Source organism: Ursus americanus, chromosome 3 (assembly GCF_024610735.1).
Source record: "Ursus americanus isolate L20-20 chromosome 3, mUrsAme1.1.p, whole genome shotgun sequence".
Lineage (NCBI taxonomy): Eukaryota > Metazoa > Chordata > Mammalia > Carnivora > Ursidae > Ursus > Ursus americanus.
Genome location: NC_142129.1, coordinates 44,943,849 through 44,962,041, shown reverse-complemented (window position 1 = coordinate 44,962,041; position 18,193 = coordinate 44,943,849). Strand labels below are relative to the sequence as shown.

The 18,193-nt window shown below is 36.6% G+C and overlaps 1 protein-coding gene across 1 annotated transcript in view; it reads left to right on the top strand.

The window, feature by feature from the left end:
- Positions 1–18,193, top strand: part of ZNRF2 (zinc and ring finger 2) — a 110,944-nt gene that overhangs the window by 67,773 nt on the left and 24,978 nt on the right. Inside the window, exons 3-4 of the mRNA XM_045792942.2 lie at positions 9,778–9,883; positions 16,344–16,423. Of these exons, the coding sequence (XP_045648898.2) occupies positions 9,778–9,883; positions 16,344–16,401 (164 nt within the window). The 3' untranslated portion in view covers positions 16,402–16,423. The remainder of the gene's footprint in view (positions 1–9,777; positions 9,884–16,343; positions 16,424–18,193) is intronic.

The window sequence follows — 18,193 nt, the reverse complement described above, 5'->3', positions numbered from 1 at the left end:
ATTTCCTTAGACAGCCTTTCATGGATTATATACTTAATGAGCTGTTGCATGCCCAAGTATTTTTGGTCTGCCTTCATATGGAATACAGGATATTCTATATTTGCTGAATGCAGGATATTGTTATTTCAGATTCTTGGTGGTGGTTTTTTTTTTTAAAGTCTGTAAAATTGTTCTACTCTCTTCTACCAGTATTACAGATGAGAAGTCTGGCTAGGTCTCATTATTTTTCATTACTAGTTACGTGTTCTTTACATTTGGGAGTGTACAGGTTGATTTTGTGCTTTGAAGGTTGGAAATTCTATTTTTTTCCCAGGATGCGTCTGTTTTAGTGTTTTCCACCCTACTCCCATCTCTAATCCTGCTTAAAGCTTCATGAGCCCTTTCATTTAAAACTTAAGTCTTCATTCAGCTCAAGGATTATTTTCTTTTAGTATTTCTTTGGTTAGTATTTCTTTCTGTGTTCCTTTTTCTCTTTCTGTAATTTCTATAATTTCAGTGTTAGAGCTGGATTTGTCCTCTGTGTCTTAGGTTTTCATTCATGATTTTTGGGGTGTTTTTTTTGTTTGTTTTTTGTTTTGTTTTGTTTTCTGGAGTTACATGATATTTTTCTAGATTACTAATTTATTTTTCTGCAGTGACCTTTCTTTTTCCCTTTCTCTGAAATATTAAATTAAAAAATTACGGGTTGTGGTTCTAGGAACTTCTTTATAAAGTTGTTGCCCCTTCCTCATCCCTCCATCCCTTCCTGGCTTCATTCCTTCCATCCATTCTTTCTGACACTACAGTAGGCATCCATTTCAGTTTTTCAGCTTGGTTCCCCTTCGTTCACATTGCTGTGTGTACTTAGATAGCTCATGACCTTTCTCTGTTATGTAATGTCAACAGTTGTAGGACCTCTTGAAACACATGTAGATCATAGTGTTATTTCTTTCTCTGATAGAAGAAGAGCCTGGTGATCATTAACTTGGCACACACTAACCCGTTTGTTTGAAGGTGTTAGAAAAGAAGTTTCCCTCTTCTTGGGTGCAGGGAGAGTTCTGTCCTCAGCCCAGTTTGGTGGCTTTTTTTGGTTTCTCAATGTCAAAGCAGGATTGGTAGACTTTGAGCAGGCCCATTGAAAAGAAATAAACCTTACAAATCAGTGTCTTTTCCCTGTCCTTAGATTTGTTAAAAATGCTTTTCATACTTGTTCTTCCTCGATTTTCATATGCTTTCATTATGTGAGGTTCAGATGACTCTAGATTTAGATTCCCCAGGATCCAGCAATTAGTCACCATTATTCTAGCAATTTAGTAGCAGGGTGAAAGGGGATTGAGAAAGAAGTCTCCGTTGTCATTGCTTCATGTCTGTTACTGTCAGAGCTACTGGTTCACACTTTGCTTTATCATTTCAGGACTGGACATTTTAAATTGCTTTCCTGTGCATTCATACTTTAAATACTTTACATACTAATCAACCTGTGTATTTGTTGGCCAACTCAGTAGATGTCCAGTGCTTTCTGGCTGATTGGCTGATAACCTCGTGGATTAAGAAGTCAGTACACTTAATAAAAAATAGGTCTGAGCTCATCTGAGTCATCACACTGCGAAGTGCCCATGTCACTGAAGCAACCACCCCGGCTTTGGGGCATTTTCTCTGTTCATTGGCTGTTTCTTTGTCACTTGGTGTTTTCTCCGGTCTCCTGAGATCTTTTGCTTCATTAGCTGTTCAAAAAATATTTATCAGGTACTTACTGTGTGCAAAACACTATGCTACGTGCTGGAGGAAGCAGAGCATACAAGGTTGCCTGCCCTCCTGGAATTTACTGTCTTTATTACAGAGATTGCAGAGTATCGACTACATCTGACTACATTCTCTTATTTGGCTTACATAGGATCAAAATGGGTTTTTAAAAATCAGTATTTTGAAAAATGAGAAATTTTACCTAAAAATCTAAATTTGCAGCTGCTTTAAATATATACTCTGTGGCCACACCGGGCCCTCATTCCTCCCTGGCTTTCTGCTATAGTAGCAAGTGCCCCTTTAGATAGGACGGTGCGCATCAGTTGGTGGCAGTGACCTCTTCACCCTTGAAACTGAGGCTGGATTCAGTTGGCATTCATTGTCACGACTGTGCTGTTCTTCTTCTTACAAAATGGTTAAAAAGATGAGCCGCTCCTCGGATGTTTTCTGGCTCTCCTCCTCCAGGCATTTGAGTTTGTGCCCCTTGTGTGATGTTTATTAGCCTCCTAATTATCTTACAGCCTCAGGAGAAAGCGGAAAGACGTCGTGCTCTGCTTCAGTCAACAAGGGCAGGAGACGTACACATTGCCGTACTCCTCAAATTCGTTCTGACAAAACGATAGAGTCCTGGTTCCATAGATCTGATAATTCTGGCTTAATATGTATTTTTGCATGCTGTAATACCATTTGAGTTGACATTTTTCAGTTTACTTCAATAATGCTGTAGTAAAATTTCGTTTCTATTCAGCTGATATTTAGTTCAAACCTTTTAAGTGTTTTCACATTTATTAGCTCTTTTGTTTTTAATTGTCAATATTAAAGACCACATGAGATACAGGTATTATGACCTGCAGTTTAGTTGAAGAAAAGCGAGGCTCCAAGAGGTTTGCACATTGTCCAAAGTCCAAGCCTGTTCTCTTTTTTTCTCCGTGAAGCTGCCTTCTCCTGTTTGTACTATCTCATTAGATCTTCGCAACAATCTTAAGAGACAGGTGGAGCAGTTTCATCATTTCTTTCGATCAGAGAGAACAAACTCAGAGGAAGAGTCCTTTCTTGCCAGTGATGACATAGCTAATCTTCAGAACATGCCTGCTCCTTGCCAGCTGCAGTGCTAGACATTTCACAGGTCTGACCTCACTCTTACCGCTCCCCCGTGATGGAGGTATTGTTATTCTCATTGTATTCCGAAGTAAGTTGAAGAGTTGGAATTTGAACCTAGAACTGTGTATAAGTAACACTTATTATTATTATTATTATTTTTTTGCTATATCGTATTCCCAGGTTGCTTGACCCTCTGTATTGCCAGTAATAGCCTACATTATAATTTAACGCATCAACTGAATTTTAAAAGTACATAATAATAAATTAAGCTTGAAAATCAGCTTTTTTGTATTTTTAGGACTGGTGTTTTCTCTCTGCAGTGATTCAGAACAAAGGCGGACCAAATTTAAGTTTAGGTCAAAGTCTGTATTTTCTATTTTTGTGTATGTTCAGTTTCAGAATATTCCTATACTTTTTAATGTGGACAGTTTGAGAAAACTTGTTTAGAGTTTAACAAATCAGTGTATTGGTTGTGAATTTTGGTTTATTGTTGATTCGTGATAAGGGGGCATAGGAAAGTTACCTTGATTTGAAGATTGGGGAATAATTTAGTAATGCAATAATTTCTTAGGTGACTTGTATGACGTTTGGCAGCTTGTTATATACCTGATTTTATATAATACTCAACCCTAGCTAGCCTTTTAAAGTAAGTTAGGAACAAAAGGCCCAAGAAAGCTAAATCTATTGAGTTTGTGTTCCTTTTGTATATTTTGCCTTTTAGAGTTTCTAGTTTGGGTTCCATTTTATTCCACTTAACATTTTCATTTTCTTGGAGAAGGTGCCAGATATCTGTATTTCCAAAAATATTCCCAAGAATACACATTTTCCCTTAAAAGTCACCAGAAGAGTCACGAGATCTATCCACTTTTAAAGAATTAGTCTTAGTATTAAATTGTTTCTAACAATGCAGATGAAAAGTGGCTATGCGTTTAGTCACTTCTCAGTTATATTTAAAGAAAGCATTGGTGCAGTACTTGTCAGTAGCATCGAGGCAGAGTAATTCCTAGTTGAACCAGAGTGTCTAAAAAGGATAAAAGCAGAGGTTGACCATGAACTTTGAGTTTTAGACACTTGAATAAAGGTCATTCCCATGTTTTTATTGATATATTTGTCTTATAGTGAAAATGGCAATTTCTCTCTGTTAAGTATAATTTCTAGTTCCCCTTATGATATTTAAGTACAGTAACAGCTCATGGATCTATAATCTGATGTTAACTTTGTCTTTTAAGTCCGTTAGAGATATATTTATTTCTGAAAGTATTTATTAATAAGCCCTGTGAGCCCCTATTTTTCATTCTTTGAGTAACTGCTTCTTACTAATGTTATGAATTTTTTTAATTCTTGATTTTTCTAGGGATTATTTCACATTTCAGCTGCTTTTGTTTTCTACTGCTATCATTGAGGGTTCAAGAACAAAAAATAAGTTTTCAGGTAACATGCCTGATCCATAGTAGTGCTTGGCATTGTATTTTGCTGAAAAGATCATATATCTGTTTGGATGCTTGATCTGAAAATAAAGTTGTGATGATTATGAAATTTTCGCATGGAGTTTTCTTGGCTGCCTCTAACAAATTTGGTCTTACTCTCTTTCTTTTCAAAAGGATTTTTTTTTTTTTTTTTGGCTGTCTGCTTTTTTTCATGTCTTGATCTGCAATAACTATATGAATATGTGCTTGTACTTGCTAAATATTTTAATTTTGCATATTTGGCTGCTTGAATTTTAAGTAATTCTTTTGGGCAATGCAAATTAAGAGCTTGAGGCTATACGTTGAAATAGCAATCTACAGAAGTTTTTAATTAGTTTATAAATGTATGTTCCTTATATATTTTCAGGTTTTTGTATTTTACTAAAATGAAAGAAGATTTAAAATTCAGTTTCTCAGTTGCACTGACCACATTTCAAGTGCTATTTTCAGGCCATATGTGGCTAGTAGCTACCAATTCAGGCAGCACAGATAAAAAGACTGTTTCTGTCATCTTAGAAAGTTCTAATTGGACAGGGCTATTTCCCTGTCCGATAGAAGGAAGTAAGCAGTAAAGTGTAAGCTCATTTCTGATACTAGTTTTGGCAGCAGCTTGATAACTCCAGAAGATAAAGCATTTGATCAGTCTCGAGCATACTTGCTCTAATAAGTAGCCATCTCCATCTTGAATATTTATTTCATACTTAAAGTTGCCTGAAACAGTTCATTTGCTTCACTATTTATGCTATTTTAAAGTGAAATTGTTTCTTGTAGCAAAATTCATGTAGTAAACAGGCCAACGACTTAGCCTAAATTTGAATCCTCACCCCAGAACTTAAGTTAGTAATTTCTGGTAAGTTACTTCTTTGAGCCTCAGTTTCCTTTCTGTAACAAAGAGGTAGCATTAGTTACCTCAGAGGATTAATAAATAACACTAACTGTATGTAAAAATTTATAACAGAAGGGACATTTATAGTACTTTTAAATATAGAATAAAGCCAAAACGTTTAAAAATTAGGCGATGTTGTTTCATGGACTTGTTCCCACCCTGGAAACTATAATAGGTCTCTAGGAATGGTTAGGTCAAGAGTATCCTGTAGAAGTTTCTGGTGGCCATGGGATTATGTATGACATCGTGTGAAGTTGAAACAACTAGAATACCAGGATAAGGAGAAAAAGAGATAGAAAAATGACCAACTTTGTTTTTGAAGAAGTCTGAAAAGTACTTTCTGATAACAGTGGTAATAAAAACAAGTATTTTGTATAATGTCTTGATAACTTACAAAGGTTTTTTCACATCATTCTTTAAAATTTCGTCTCTGTAATATTTTGAGTATCTTTATTATACTAATATTAAAGCAGAGTAAAAGAAAACTCAAAGTTGACCAACATTTCGGAGGTTGAATAGCTAACTGAAAGCGTGGAAATTCCTATTAAGTTTTCAGTTTTAAATCCTACGCTCTACTTCAACATGCTGTTTGATAGCAGTTGTGTTTCTGAGGCAGGCGTATATCCCAGAATCTCTAGGGATGGAGCCCACATACATGTAATTTATTGTCTTCTGTATTGAGACAGAATGCCTACCCAGGTGATTCTGGTGCCCACCTCTGGTTAGAAATCATTGCTCCCTTCCAGGTTTAATTCTTCTTTTCTTGTATCAGTACATCTAAATTAATGCATACGCCATATGAATAAGACAAAAAATGAGGCTGATAAACAGTACACTGATTTAACTTTTAGTGTTCCGACTGTTAGGTAGGACATCAGCAACACTTGAAAAAGCAATAAAGGTTGAGTTTCCTATTCACCATCTTTAGTGCCTCTCCGTTTGTAAGTGCTTGTGGAGAGCAGGAATCCAGCCAGACTAGCTGACTATGGAAGCTAAATAAATCTCTTAGTGTTCCTTCCTCTGCTTCTCTAATAACAATTTTGGCTATTAGTAGTCTGCCGTTGATGTATTGCAGTCCTAAAATGTTGACTCCGTATTGCTTATAGTAGTATCTTTGTGACTGTTTTCAATTGCTTGGCTAAAGATTTTTCACATTTTTTCCCCAGCTGTCTTGAAGATGCTTCGGTATCCTGGATTTAGTGGTTTTTCCCAACCATATTTAACTCTGAATGTTTCCGATTACCAGGCTCGAAACTTTCCTTTGAATGGAAGGACAGTGTCATAATGGGATGGGAGTGGGAAATATCCTAGCAAACCCCCACGTAGGCAAAAATGAAGTGTGTTGCATAGTGAATTTTCACATTTGAAATCAGGCATTTGCTATTTCAGATAGTAACTGGGGTTTTGCGCTGAATGAACTGCCTTTTGACTCAGTGTTTCTTATCAAAATGCAGTTGAATAGTGGCTATAATATGTTAACATTACCTTTTAGTTTTCCAAGCAGAGATCCTTTCACTAGAAACTATTTACAGTGAATAGAGGCTACTTCTGCAGTGACATTTGCTTGGGATGTTCTTGTATATAGGTGTACCTTTCTTAACATATATATATAGTTGTAGATTATATATATATTATATATAATAATATATATAATTCTATATATAGTTATAGAATATATAGTTCTGATTATTTTTCACTACTAGGGCTTCGGGAGCTTATGATTAAATGGCCGACTTTAATACGGCATTTTAGATTAAACTAAAATGATTTTTTTAACTTAGTACCTGCAAAGCATAACATTATATTCTTAAAATAAAGATCATTATGCTAATTATATGCAGATTATATTTGTCTTTGTTGTACCATAAATACATTTACTTAAGAACAGGATAAAACCAAGGCCTTCAAGATACTAAAATTTTCCCAGCTCAAAGATTTTTAAAACCTATTGTAATAAAGAATTGAGACCTAGTCATAGGTTACCATAAAAGTATTAAGCCACTTATTTTTCTGTGAACAATGCATTCAGAAGCTTATACCTAATGATTTCTAGTTCTTTTCATTTGGTGCTAACAGTCTGTTACATAGTAGTATATGGCAAAAATATGGCAATGCTTTTTCTTTATTTTTTAAAAGCTGGCCCATCTCATTTTCTTAATATAAGATAATGGAGATTATATGGTTCATTTTGACTTACATCTAGATGCATTATTAATGTATTTCAAAAGGTAGAAAATGTCATATCATATTTCACCAATTCTAAGATACACTTCCTTTTCGTACTTTAACAGCTCTGGAAAATGGGATGCATCTTCAAGTTGATTTGTGTCATTTTAATGTGGGATCTTTTTGTTTTACTTATGTGTAAACTAATGGTACATGTTATAATCATTGATGTGTTAGGCTTGGTAAAAAGTGATTGTTGAGTTTTTTGAAGTTTGTCATAGAACTCAGACTCATTGCTACGATGTGATATGTCTTTGCGGTGAAAGAAATCAATGCCGTGAGAATATACCATATTATTTGAAGTTACAGACCTTTACTAAGATCTTTCAGTGTCTCCTTCACGTCCTCTCACTGCCATCATCCTACTGTCAAATGGCAAAACTAAAACACTTCAGTAACGGGTTTGATGTACTTTATTCAAGGGGAAATAATCCACAGATTGAGGGAGTCCAGTGCCTGAAGGGCACTTCTGAAGGTATTTTCTCAAGAGTGGCTTTTATATAATGTTAGAAGAGGCAGCCTGAAACAGGGCAGGATTGGCTAGAAGGTCCTGTTTTCTAGGGTAACATAAGCTAGCTAAAGCCAAGTTGGAGGATTGTGACTGGTGTTAGGTTGCCTTGATAGTGAGGTGTTTTCCGTAAGTGCAGGATGATTTAGGTTTAGATTTGTGACATGGGTGGGGCCGCTGGAGTGGCCTCCTTTTGTGGGTTCCAGTATACCAAGTGACTGATGAGGTTTTTGTTTGTTTGTTTGTTTTACATTAAACTGGTTTCCCACCTGTGGGAAGCTATCCAGAACAAAAAGGAAAAAATGGAGAGCAAGAGAAGGAAGGAGAGACTTGGGGTTAGGGTTGGAGCGGGTGTAGTGAAGGTAGTGGGTGGGACCTCCAAGGTGAAGAAGAGGAAAATGGGGATAAGGCACTGGGAGGGGGGTGCTAATGAGAGCATTTTCCATTTACCCAGCTTTACTTATCCTAGTCAAGTCTCTGTGATATATCAGCTCGTGAACTACCTGGTAGTTAGCTAAAATCATCTCAACCATATTCCCTAGATTCTGAATACATGAACTTTTCTTGCCAAGGCCTTTTTCCGCAGAGGTTGCCCTGTTACCCCCTCCAGCCTTGGGGATAGATCATCTGTCTGCTGGTATAGACCCAGTAGAGTCTGTGTTTCCTCTTAATGTGCTGTCTCAAAATGAATAATTGAAGGGCGAACTACTTCTTAGAGAATGAATTTTTCTACAAGGAACGATTACAGATATGTGCACAATTAAATTCGTTGGTTTTTATAAGAGGTGTGGGACCAGGCAAATAATTTTAGGAACTTCCCTACCTTGCACTGTCTTTCAGCATTTAGATAGAGATTGGTATAGTCTTTTCTCTTCAGCCTATTTGATTTTTATTTCTACAGACAGTAATTTAGTTATTGGTGGCATAAATTCGTATTATGTGTTCCTGCTTTAGTTTTCCATTCTGTACACTTACTGAGTATACATTCTCATACATTTGGCAGTTTCTCCATACTCCCTAACAGTGGCATGTTTTAGTTCTTCGTCATTTTATCTGGCTAACATACTCTGTTTTAGGCAAGATCCTTTTAAAAATTAAGCTTTAACATTAATAAAATATTTAAATTTTCAGTATAGAAACATCAATTTGAAGGAATCTTTTCTTTCCATCTAAAGGAATTTTCTCTTTGTAAAGGGTTTTAAAGTAGCAGTATTTTAAACACTCTGCAGGGCCCTCTGGAAGCCAGTTTAATTGCTGCCTGGTGTCGGCCGGGCATTGTTCTGGAAAAGGATTAAGAAGAATTGTTGCACGTCTGAAATCCTCAAGTTCCCAAAGTCCCTTTCAGAATCTACACAAAACTTTAATCCAACTTCGGATTTTCTTGAGTTAAGCAGACCTTTTTAAGAAGCCCCGTATTCAGGGTGATTTCTTTGACTTACCAATTTTGTTATTTTAGAATTTTTTAAAACCATAATAGTATTTTCATGTCTTTTCAGCTACATTACACTCTAAGTTTTTTATTTGAACTATCTTGGGCATCAAGTTAATATTGATTAGTAAGAGAAGGAAAATGAATTCCAAATTGCAAATAACTGACTTGCTGATGAAGTTTTATGGCAAAATCCTTTGCAAGTCAGAGGATTCTGCACTGTTCTTACTGTAATGCCTCAAGAAATGTAAATGGAAATAAGATACTGTCTATAAGTAAAGGTAAATATTATTCACTGACTCATGAGTAGTATATCAAATACAGGTGCTGAGTTGTATGTATTTCTTACAAAATATGCCAGTCACCACTCTCTATAAATTGTGTTCCCATAATTCTTCTTTCAGTTTTACCGTCCTGAATTCATTTTCTCTTTCCTCAGAGGATGTACTGAGTAAAGACGCTGGGGAATGTGCAATATGCCTTGAAGAATTGCAGCAGGGAGATACTATAGCACGACTGCCTTGTCTATGCATATATCATAAAGGGTAAGTTTCTTTTTATGTAACCAAGTAGATAGTAGAGCAAGAGATGGTTCTCAAAATTTGAAACATTGTCCTTAGGGCTGAAAAGTTTTCTTCCTAATTGAAGCTCCTCCCCCCCTCCGTTTCTTAAAAAAATAACAGCCTTTTTACCTGCTAGAACTAAGATTTAAGCCCAAATCTGTTTGTATCCAAAAATCTACCATGTGTTAAACATCTTCTGTTACCCAGGTATTGTCCATACCAGCTTAGCTAGGTTATCTCATGTAAACCTTGTAACAACCTCATTTTATAATTGAGAGAATAAGCCAAGGGACCACAGGAGATCTCTCCCATGGTCACATGGCTAGTAAATGGAAGGGCTGAGATTTTAGCCCCCTCCGTTTGGCTCCAACACCCATCTAGAGTCCCGTAAGTATTCTTGGCTTCAGAGCAACACAGGAAAATTTTTAGGTAAAAAAATTATTTATGGTAAACAGAAAAAAATAGAAAACTATAAAATTTCAGACCCATAAAAGGAAGAAGGTAGAATTTTATTTAAAGGCGGGGGTGGGGAAAAGCATAGAGAACACTATAAATAATACAAAATAAGGAGGCAAAACTCAGTATCAGTAATTTTAATAAATCTAAATAAACCTCATCAGTTGAAAGCAGACTGAAAGATTGGGATATGATGTCGCCAAGCAGCACACTTAAACATAAGAACATAGAAAAATGTGAAAGTGAAGGAATAGAAAATTATGTCCGGGTCAATATTAACGAGCAAACTGAAAAAGCTAAATTAATATCGGACAAAATAAATTTTAACAAAAACATTACTAGTACGATATGATAAAGGTATATAAAATTCAGTTTTTGGTGAACCTAAGAACATAGTCTCAAGGTAAAGTATTTATAGAACTGTCAGAAAAAATGGACAGAAATGTCATGATAATGGAAAATTTCAACATAGTTCTCATTAAGTCAAGCAGATAAACACAACGTGAGTCAAGACCTAGAACAATAAAGCAATACAGTTAACAGGTTTGTCTAATGGATGTATGTGTATCTGCACCTGGCAATTAGTACATTTTCTTTTCAAGCACACGTGAAGTATACAGAAGTTGATGGTGTACTGGCCATAAGGCAAGTTTCCGCAAACTACAAAACATTGGTGCCATACAGAAAGCTAGCTGTTCTCTGGCCAGTTATATGTCAGTAATAAAAGATGAATAATCTTCACACATACTTCTAAGTAATTTGTAGATTAAAGAAGAAATATAATGGAGGGGTATCTGGGTGGCTCCGTTGGCTTAGTTTCTGACTCTTGATTTCAGTTCAGGTCATGATCTCAGGGTCCAGAGATAAAGCTCCCTGTTGGGCTCCGCAGTGGGAGTGGAGCCTTCTTAGGATTCTCTCCCCACCCCCCAAAAAGAAGAAATCGGAATGGAGCTTAGAAATACTCAGACTGAATAATAATGAAAAACCCTTTTGACATTTTCTAGGGTGATCCTTGGAAGGCTTATGTTAGAGTGGAAAGAAAGTCTTCTTAAAACTTAAACAAGTTCTTCCTTAATAAATTAGAAAAATGAATAAACATAAAATAAAGCAAAAAATAATAAAGGTGAGCGAAGAAAATAATGAAATAAAAAAATTACACACAATAGAGTACAGACCAACAAAGCCAAAAATTGTTTCTTTAAAGATGAATAAAATAGATAGGCCTCTGTCAGGATTGTCTCTAGAAGTAAAAAATGAACAGTATAGGAATGACACATAACTTCAGACACAGTAGAAATTAAAAATAATTGGAAAATTTTGTGAAAAATTTTACTCTTTGATTTAAAAATATAAACAAAATAGGCAATTTCCTCAAGAATATTATGTTTCTAATTCATTATACATTATTTTATAGAATATATAAATATTATTAATTATATATTATGATAGTAGTAATTACCAAAATGATTCAAAAAGAAATAGAAAACTTGAGTTGACTAATAACTATTCTAAGTAGTTACTAAGACAAACCTTGAAAAACAACAAATACTAAAAATTAAAACAAGACCCAAAACCCTAAAAACAGGCCACTAGGAGGGTTTGACAGCAGGTTCTACCAGACATCCAAAGACCACCATGTTAACAAGTGTGAACACCCCAAATGGTAGGAAAAGACTAGGTTCTGCCACTTAATTTATGAAAGTAGTATAAACTTGATACTAAAATCAGACAAGGTGGGACACCTGGCGGCTCAGTTGGTTAAGCGTCTGCCTTTGGCCCAGGTCATGATCCCAGGGTCCTGGGATCGAGTTCCACATCCGGCTCCCTGTTCAGCAGGGAGTCTGCTTCTCCCTCTGCCTGCTGCTCTCCCTGCTTGTGTTCTCTCCCTCTCTCTCTGTCAAATAAAATCTTAAAAAAAAAAATAAATAGAACCAGACAAGGCAAGTATAGGAAAGTAAATTAGAAGGCACTCTTATTTATGAACATAATGCAAAAAATCCAAAAACATATTAGCAAACCAATTCATCAGTATTTATCTGAATAATGCCTCCTGACGAAATTGGATTTATGCTAGGAATGTAAAGGCACTGTAAGATTAGAAAATTTACATGTGTAGTATACCACATTAACAAAGGGGAATGACCATATCATCTCAATAAATGTAAGAAAACATTCAGTAAAACTTTATACTTACTAATTAATGATTTCAAAACAAAGGCAAAGAATAGATATTAGGTAAATTATTAAAATTAATAAGAGGGGTGCCTGGGTGGCTCAGTTGCTTAGGTGTCTGACTTCAGCTGAGGTCATGATCTCAGGGCCCCGTGTTGGGCTCCCCACTCATAGGGCTCTCCCTCTGCCCCTCCCCTTACTCATGCTCACTCGATTGCTCGCTTTCTCTGTCTCTCTCAAATAAATAAATAAAATCTTTAGAAAAAAATTAGTAAGAACTGGGGCGCTTGGGTGGCTCAGTCAGTTAAGCATCCAACTCTTGATTTTGGCTCAGGTCATGATCTCCGGGTCAGGAGAACAGGCCTCCCTGAGATGGAGCCTGCTTAAGATTCTCTCTCTCTATCCCTCCCCCTCTGCACACATATGTGGGTGCTCTCTCTGTTGATCTTTCTTTAAAAAAAAAAAAAAAAAAAGGATTAAGAACTTAGGGTTGCCAGATAGGAGCTAAACATGAAAGTTTGTTGCATTCATATCCCAGTAAGAAAAAGAAAACATAACTTTTTAAAAAATAGAATAATAACAGTAGCAGCCACAAAACCTACAACAGCTGAAAGCTGTGTTAAGAATACATCCTACAGGGGTGCCTGGGTGGCGCAGTCGTTGGGCGGCTGCCTTCGGCTCAGGGCGTGGTCCTGGTGTTCCAGGATCGAGTCCCACATCGGGCTCCTCCGCTGGGAGCCTACTTCTTCCTCTCCCACTCCCCCTGCTTATGTTCCCTCTCTCGCTGGCTGTCTCTCTCTGTCAAAATAAATAAAATCTTTAAAAAAAAAAAAAAAAGACTACATCCTACAGGGGCGCCTGGGTGGCACAGCGGTTAAGCGTCTGCCTTTAGCTCAGGGCGTGATCCCGGCGTTATGGGATCGAGCCCCACATCAGGCTCCTCTGCTATGAGCCTGCTTCTTCCTCTCCCACTCCCCCTGCTTGTGTTCCCTCTCTCGCTGGCTGTCTCTATCTCTGTCAAATAAATAAATAAAATCTTTAAAAAAAAAAAATACATCCTACAGGGATCCCTGGGTGGCTCAGTCCTTAAGTGTCTGCCTTCAGCTCAGGGCGTGGTCCCAGGGTCCTGGGATCGAGCCCCGCATTGAGCCCCTCATTGGGCTCCCTCTTCTGCTGAGAGCCTGCTTCTTCCTCTCCCACTCCCCCTGCTTGTGTTCCCTCTCTCGCTGGCTGTCTCTCTCTCTGTCAAATAAATAAAATCTTTAAAAAAAAATACATCCTACAAAAGATACTCAAGATTTTAAAACTTCGCTGAAAGATATAGAAGATCTAAAATTTGAGGTATACCATCTTGGGGATAGGAAGACTCCATGTCATAAAGATGTTACTTAACCCCAAATTATATAGTTAATACTGTCCCATTCAAATCTCGGCTAGTTTTTAATGTAATTTTATAAGCGGATTCTAAAATATGCATGGACCGAAGAGTCCATTTGGCAATAACAGTCATACTCACGAAGTATGCTGCGGGGACTTGCCCTGTACAAACACATTATAAGACTATTAAGTGTGGAAAGGGCATAGGAATAGAGTCCATAAACCCTTCTGCGTATATGAGAGACAGCAGAGCTTAGGGGTTAAAAGCATGGGTTCTTGGGAGTTAAGCCTTCCTCCCAAGATTCAAATCCCAGCCCCTCCACTAATTCATTGTGTGATCTTGGTCAAGTTGTGCTTAGTTTTTCCCTCCCTCAGTCTATGAAACGAGGCGATGGTACCAACTGCATAGAGTTGTTAGGAGGTTTAAAATGAGTTAAATTTTAGAAAGTGCTTGCACATAGTGGATACTATGTAAATATTTGTTGAGTAAATGAATAAAATACTGATTTGGCAGAGGTGATATTACAGCAGTAGAGAAAGAATGAACACGTCAGGGAATGGTACTGAGGTCAGTTGGTTATTGATGTAGAAAAATAGTCAAATCCTTATTTTATAGTTGAAATAAGAATCGGTTCCCAATTGACTAAACATGTGCCTGTGGATATCAAAATCTTTAAAAGTGTCAGAAAGAATGGAGAGAAATGTTCTTGACCTCTTGGTAAGAAATATGTTTAGGGCTAAGATACCTCCCCCCATAAGAGCTTAAAAGAAAAGCTGATAAATTTAACTGTATTAAAATGTAAAACTTTTTGGCATCACGATACTGTGAAAAAGTAAAAGAAAACTAGACCTCAGACTGTTTTTTTCAGTACACGTAACAACAGATTGTCGGTCTGGTATCTGAAACCAGCTTCTCCTTCAGCAGCTTTCCGTAATGCAGTTAGCTCATTGCAGCTGGTAAGTGGAAGAACATGACAGTGTAACGAGATGATCTTCTTGCTCGTTCATAGAGAATATCTCTCAACACATTAGTGTTTGCGCCATCAAATGGAAACAGGTGAAAGTATATGTGGAAGCAGGCCGTGGGAGCATACGGTGTAGGTATACCTGGTTTCATTGTGCCTCATCTTATTGCGTTTCACAGACGCAGCCCTTTTTTTCTTTTCCTTTTTAAACAAATTTAAGGTATCTCACACCCCTGCATAGAGCGAGCCTGTTGGCACTATTTTCCCAATAGCGTTTGCATACTTCGTGTCTCTGTGTCACATTTTGGTGACTCTCACAGTATTTCAAACTTTTTTCCTTTTAATTTCATCCATTATTTTTACCCACCAAACTATCCTATCAGGATATGAGAATGACACACAATAATTTTGTCTGTAAGCATATTAGCCAAGCCTTCTAACATCGTGGCATATACAAATTTGACATGTGTCAACAATGAGAATGTTGAGCAGTTTGAATTCTGCTTGGGTAACTTCCTAGCTGTTGGACAAGTTACTTAACCTTACCAAGGCCTTGCCATTTAGCACAGTGAACTAGAAGTTTCTGCAGTGATGAAAATGTGCTGTCTAGTAGAATGGCCAAAAGCCACACGTGTGGCTTTTGAGCACTTGCAGTGTGGTAGTGTGACCGAGGAACTGCATTTTTCTTTTATTTAATCATAATTTAAATAGCCAGATGTGGCTTGTGGCTACTGCATTGAACAGGACAGATCCACAATGAGGATAATTCTATGCACCCTAATATTTAACTTCTAATAAAATCACGAAATACTTTATAAATGCAGTTGGGTGATAGTGTATTTATTTGTGTGTGTATACGTATTGTAGAGTGGGATAGAATTAAAATAAAAGGCTATATTTATATCTGAGTATTGAAATACAGTCTTTTAAAAGATGCAGTACTGCCAAGAATTAGAATTTAAAAGCTGTTTTTGATTATACTGGTAGGTACACGAACAGATTGATAATTGCATGAATGAATTATTTTGAAGAGAAAAATACCTATCCAGATTTGTCTCTCAATTTTGAATACTGGTAAACTGATAGTTCTTCAGGTTCTCTTTTGGTAATGGTTGTTCTGTTTAAACTTTAAAGTATTTTATAGCATAATTTTACAAAGGTTATTCCCTTAACTGCTTTGAATAACCAAAATGTGGGATGCCTGGCTGGCTCAGTTCAAAGAGCATGGCACTCGATCTTAGGGTCATGAGTTTAATTTAAGCCCCATGTTGGGTGTAGAGATTACAAAAAAGCAAAACAAAACCAAATGTGATAAACAGATACTTATCATAATTTTACTTATGCCAGATATGCTCATTTAAAATGTTTTTTTTTCTGTAAATACATATTAAGGTCAAGAAGTAAGAATTATGGCTGTCATGATATCAGTAATTCAAAAGGGTTTCAGCTTTTCTGGTTTTGTTCTTTTCTAGCTGCATAGATGAATGGTTTGAAGTAAATAGATCTTGCCCTGAGCATCCTTCAGATTAAGCATCCGCTTCCTGTTTTATAGGTAATTCTCCATTTTTCTGTTTTAATTGCTTTTGAACTTGTTACCTGAGTTATACTTTTCTCAGCCACCATTTTCATTCATTCATTCATTGAAGCGTGTGTATGTGTGTTTGTCCCAGACATTGAGTTAGGTTACCATGTAAAAAACTCACATGAAAAGATACATAGAAAACAACTTTATCGATTCCTGAAGAAAGTCATAATATTGACTAACTTCTGCATTCTTGGTACTTTAAGACACATTTAATTTTAGTTTAGTATTGAAACCCATGAAGGATATGGTTGGTATAAACTTCATACATATGCTACACATATGTACATATTGGTACTTGTTACCCTGTTTTACCACTAGGAAATCTGAGGGCCAAAGTAATTAATTTCACGATGTTAAGAAGCAGTATGCGTAATAGTCCAAGGCACGCGTTAGGAAGCAGAATCAAATTCTGTACTCTTATTCCAAACTTGACAGGTATGTTCTTAGGTAATGCAATATAATATTATAATTCTAATCATAATAATTAGTTAACATTTATGTCACATTATTATGTGCCAGGCATTGTTCTAAGCATTTTACATCTATTAATAACTCAGCTAATTGTTGTAGCCACCCTTTGAGCTCAGGACTCTTGCTGTTCTTTTTCCCATTATACAGATGAGGAAGCAGAGTTACAGAGAGGTTATGGAACTTGTCACGCTAGTTCCTTGGCAGAACTGGGATTTGAACCCAGGCATATTGGCTGCAAAGATTGTGTTCTTTGCTATTTTGGTGTAATTAGGTAGGAGCATTTTCTTCAAAAAGTTGCATCGTGTACTCATTCATTCAGTTTAGTCTTGCACAATGTTATATGGTGCCTGTCTGTACAGTAGGAGGAAAAAAGAAAAAAAATGAATTTTAAACCAAATACAGAATTTGTTTTGCTCTGCTGACTTAGCTTATTCATTATCCTGCATTATCTGAAAATGTTCAGTGAATTGAATGATAAACTCACTTGACTATTGCTTTTTTCCATATTCCATGAAGTGAGTTAAATGACCTCATTTAGCTTTGAAAAAAATAGTTAATTTAATTGATACCTTCATATATATGAAAAGCTTTTTATGAGAAGACTTGCAGAAATGACATACAGCATTGGGTTTTTACATTCAGGCAGAACATCTTAGCCGATCCTGGAATTGTTTCAGGAGTTGGAGCCTCTCTGTTCAGAGACCTAAGCCAGTAACTGCCAACAGTCTTTTTTCAATGGCTAAGACTAAAGACAGGAAACTGGAACAGATCATTGCCCTTGATGAGGATAATTTAATAGCAGCAGATTAGAGTATTGACAGAGGAGATTTGAGGTCACCGAATAGCCGTTATAGCGACCAAGTAAGATGGCAGCACGAAGTGAGACCTCTGTCGCAATTATAGTAGGGTTCTGCGTGGGAAACGGGAACGCCTTGGGAAGCTGGAGGGTACGAGAAGACTGTCAGCTTTTGAACCTTTTCCCATGAGGTGATTGAGATCAGACCTTGACACTCTGGAAGTATGAGTTGGGATAAGATTTCTGTAAAAGAAGAGTGGTGATGGGGTGATGTTTTGAGTATATGTGCAGCTATGTTTTTATCTCACAGCGAACAGGTTTGAAGAGGGGGATGCTTTGGAATATCTTCAGTGTAACCTTATGTCTGGGCCAATAAACTAAAAGTATGGCTAAAATTATAGAAGCATTTAAAGAGAAGTACTAAAAATTCATGCTAATAAAATGAAATTTTTATCTTAGTATTTTACATA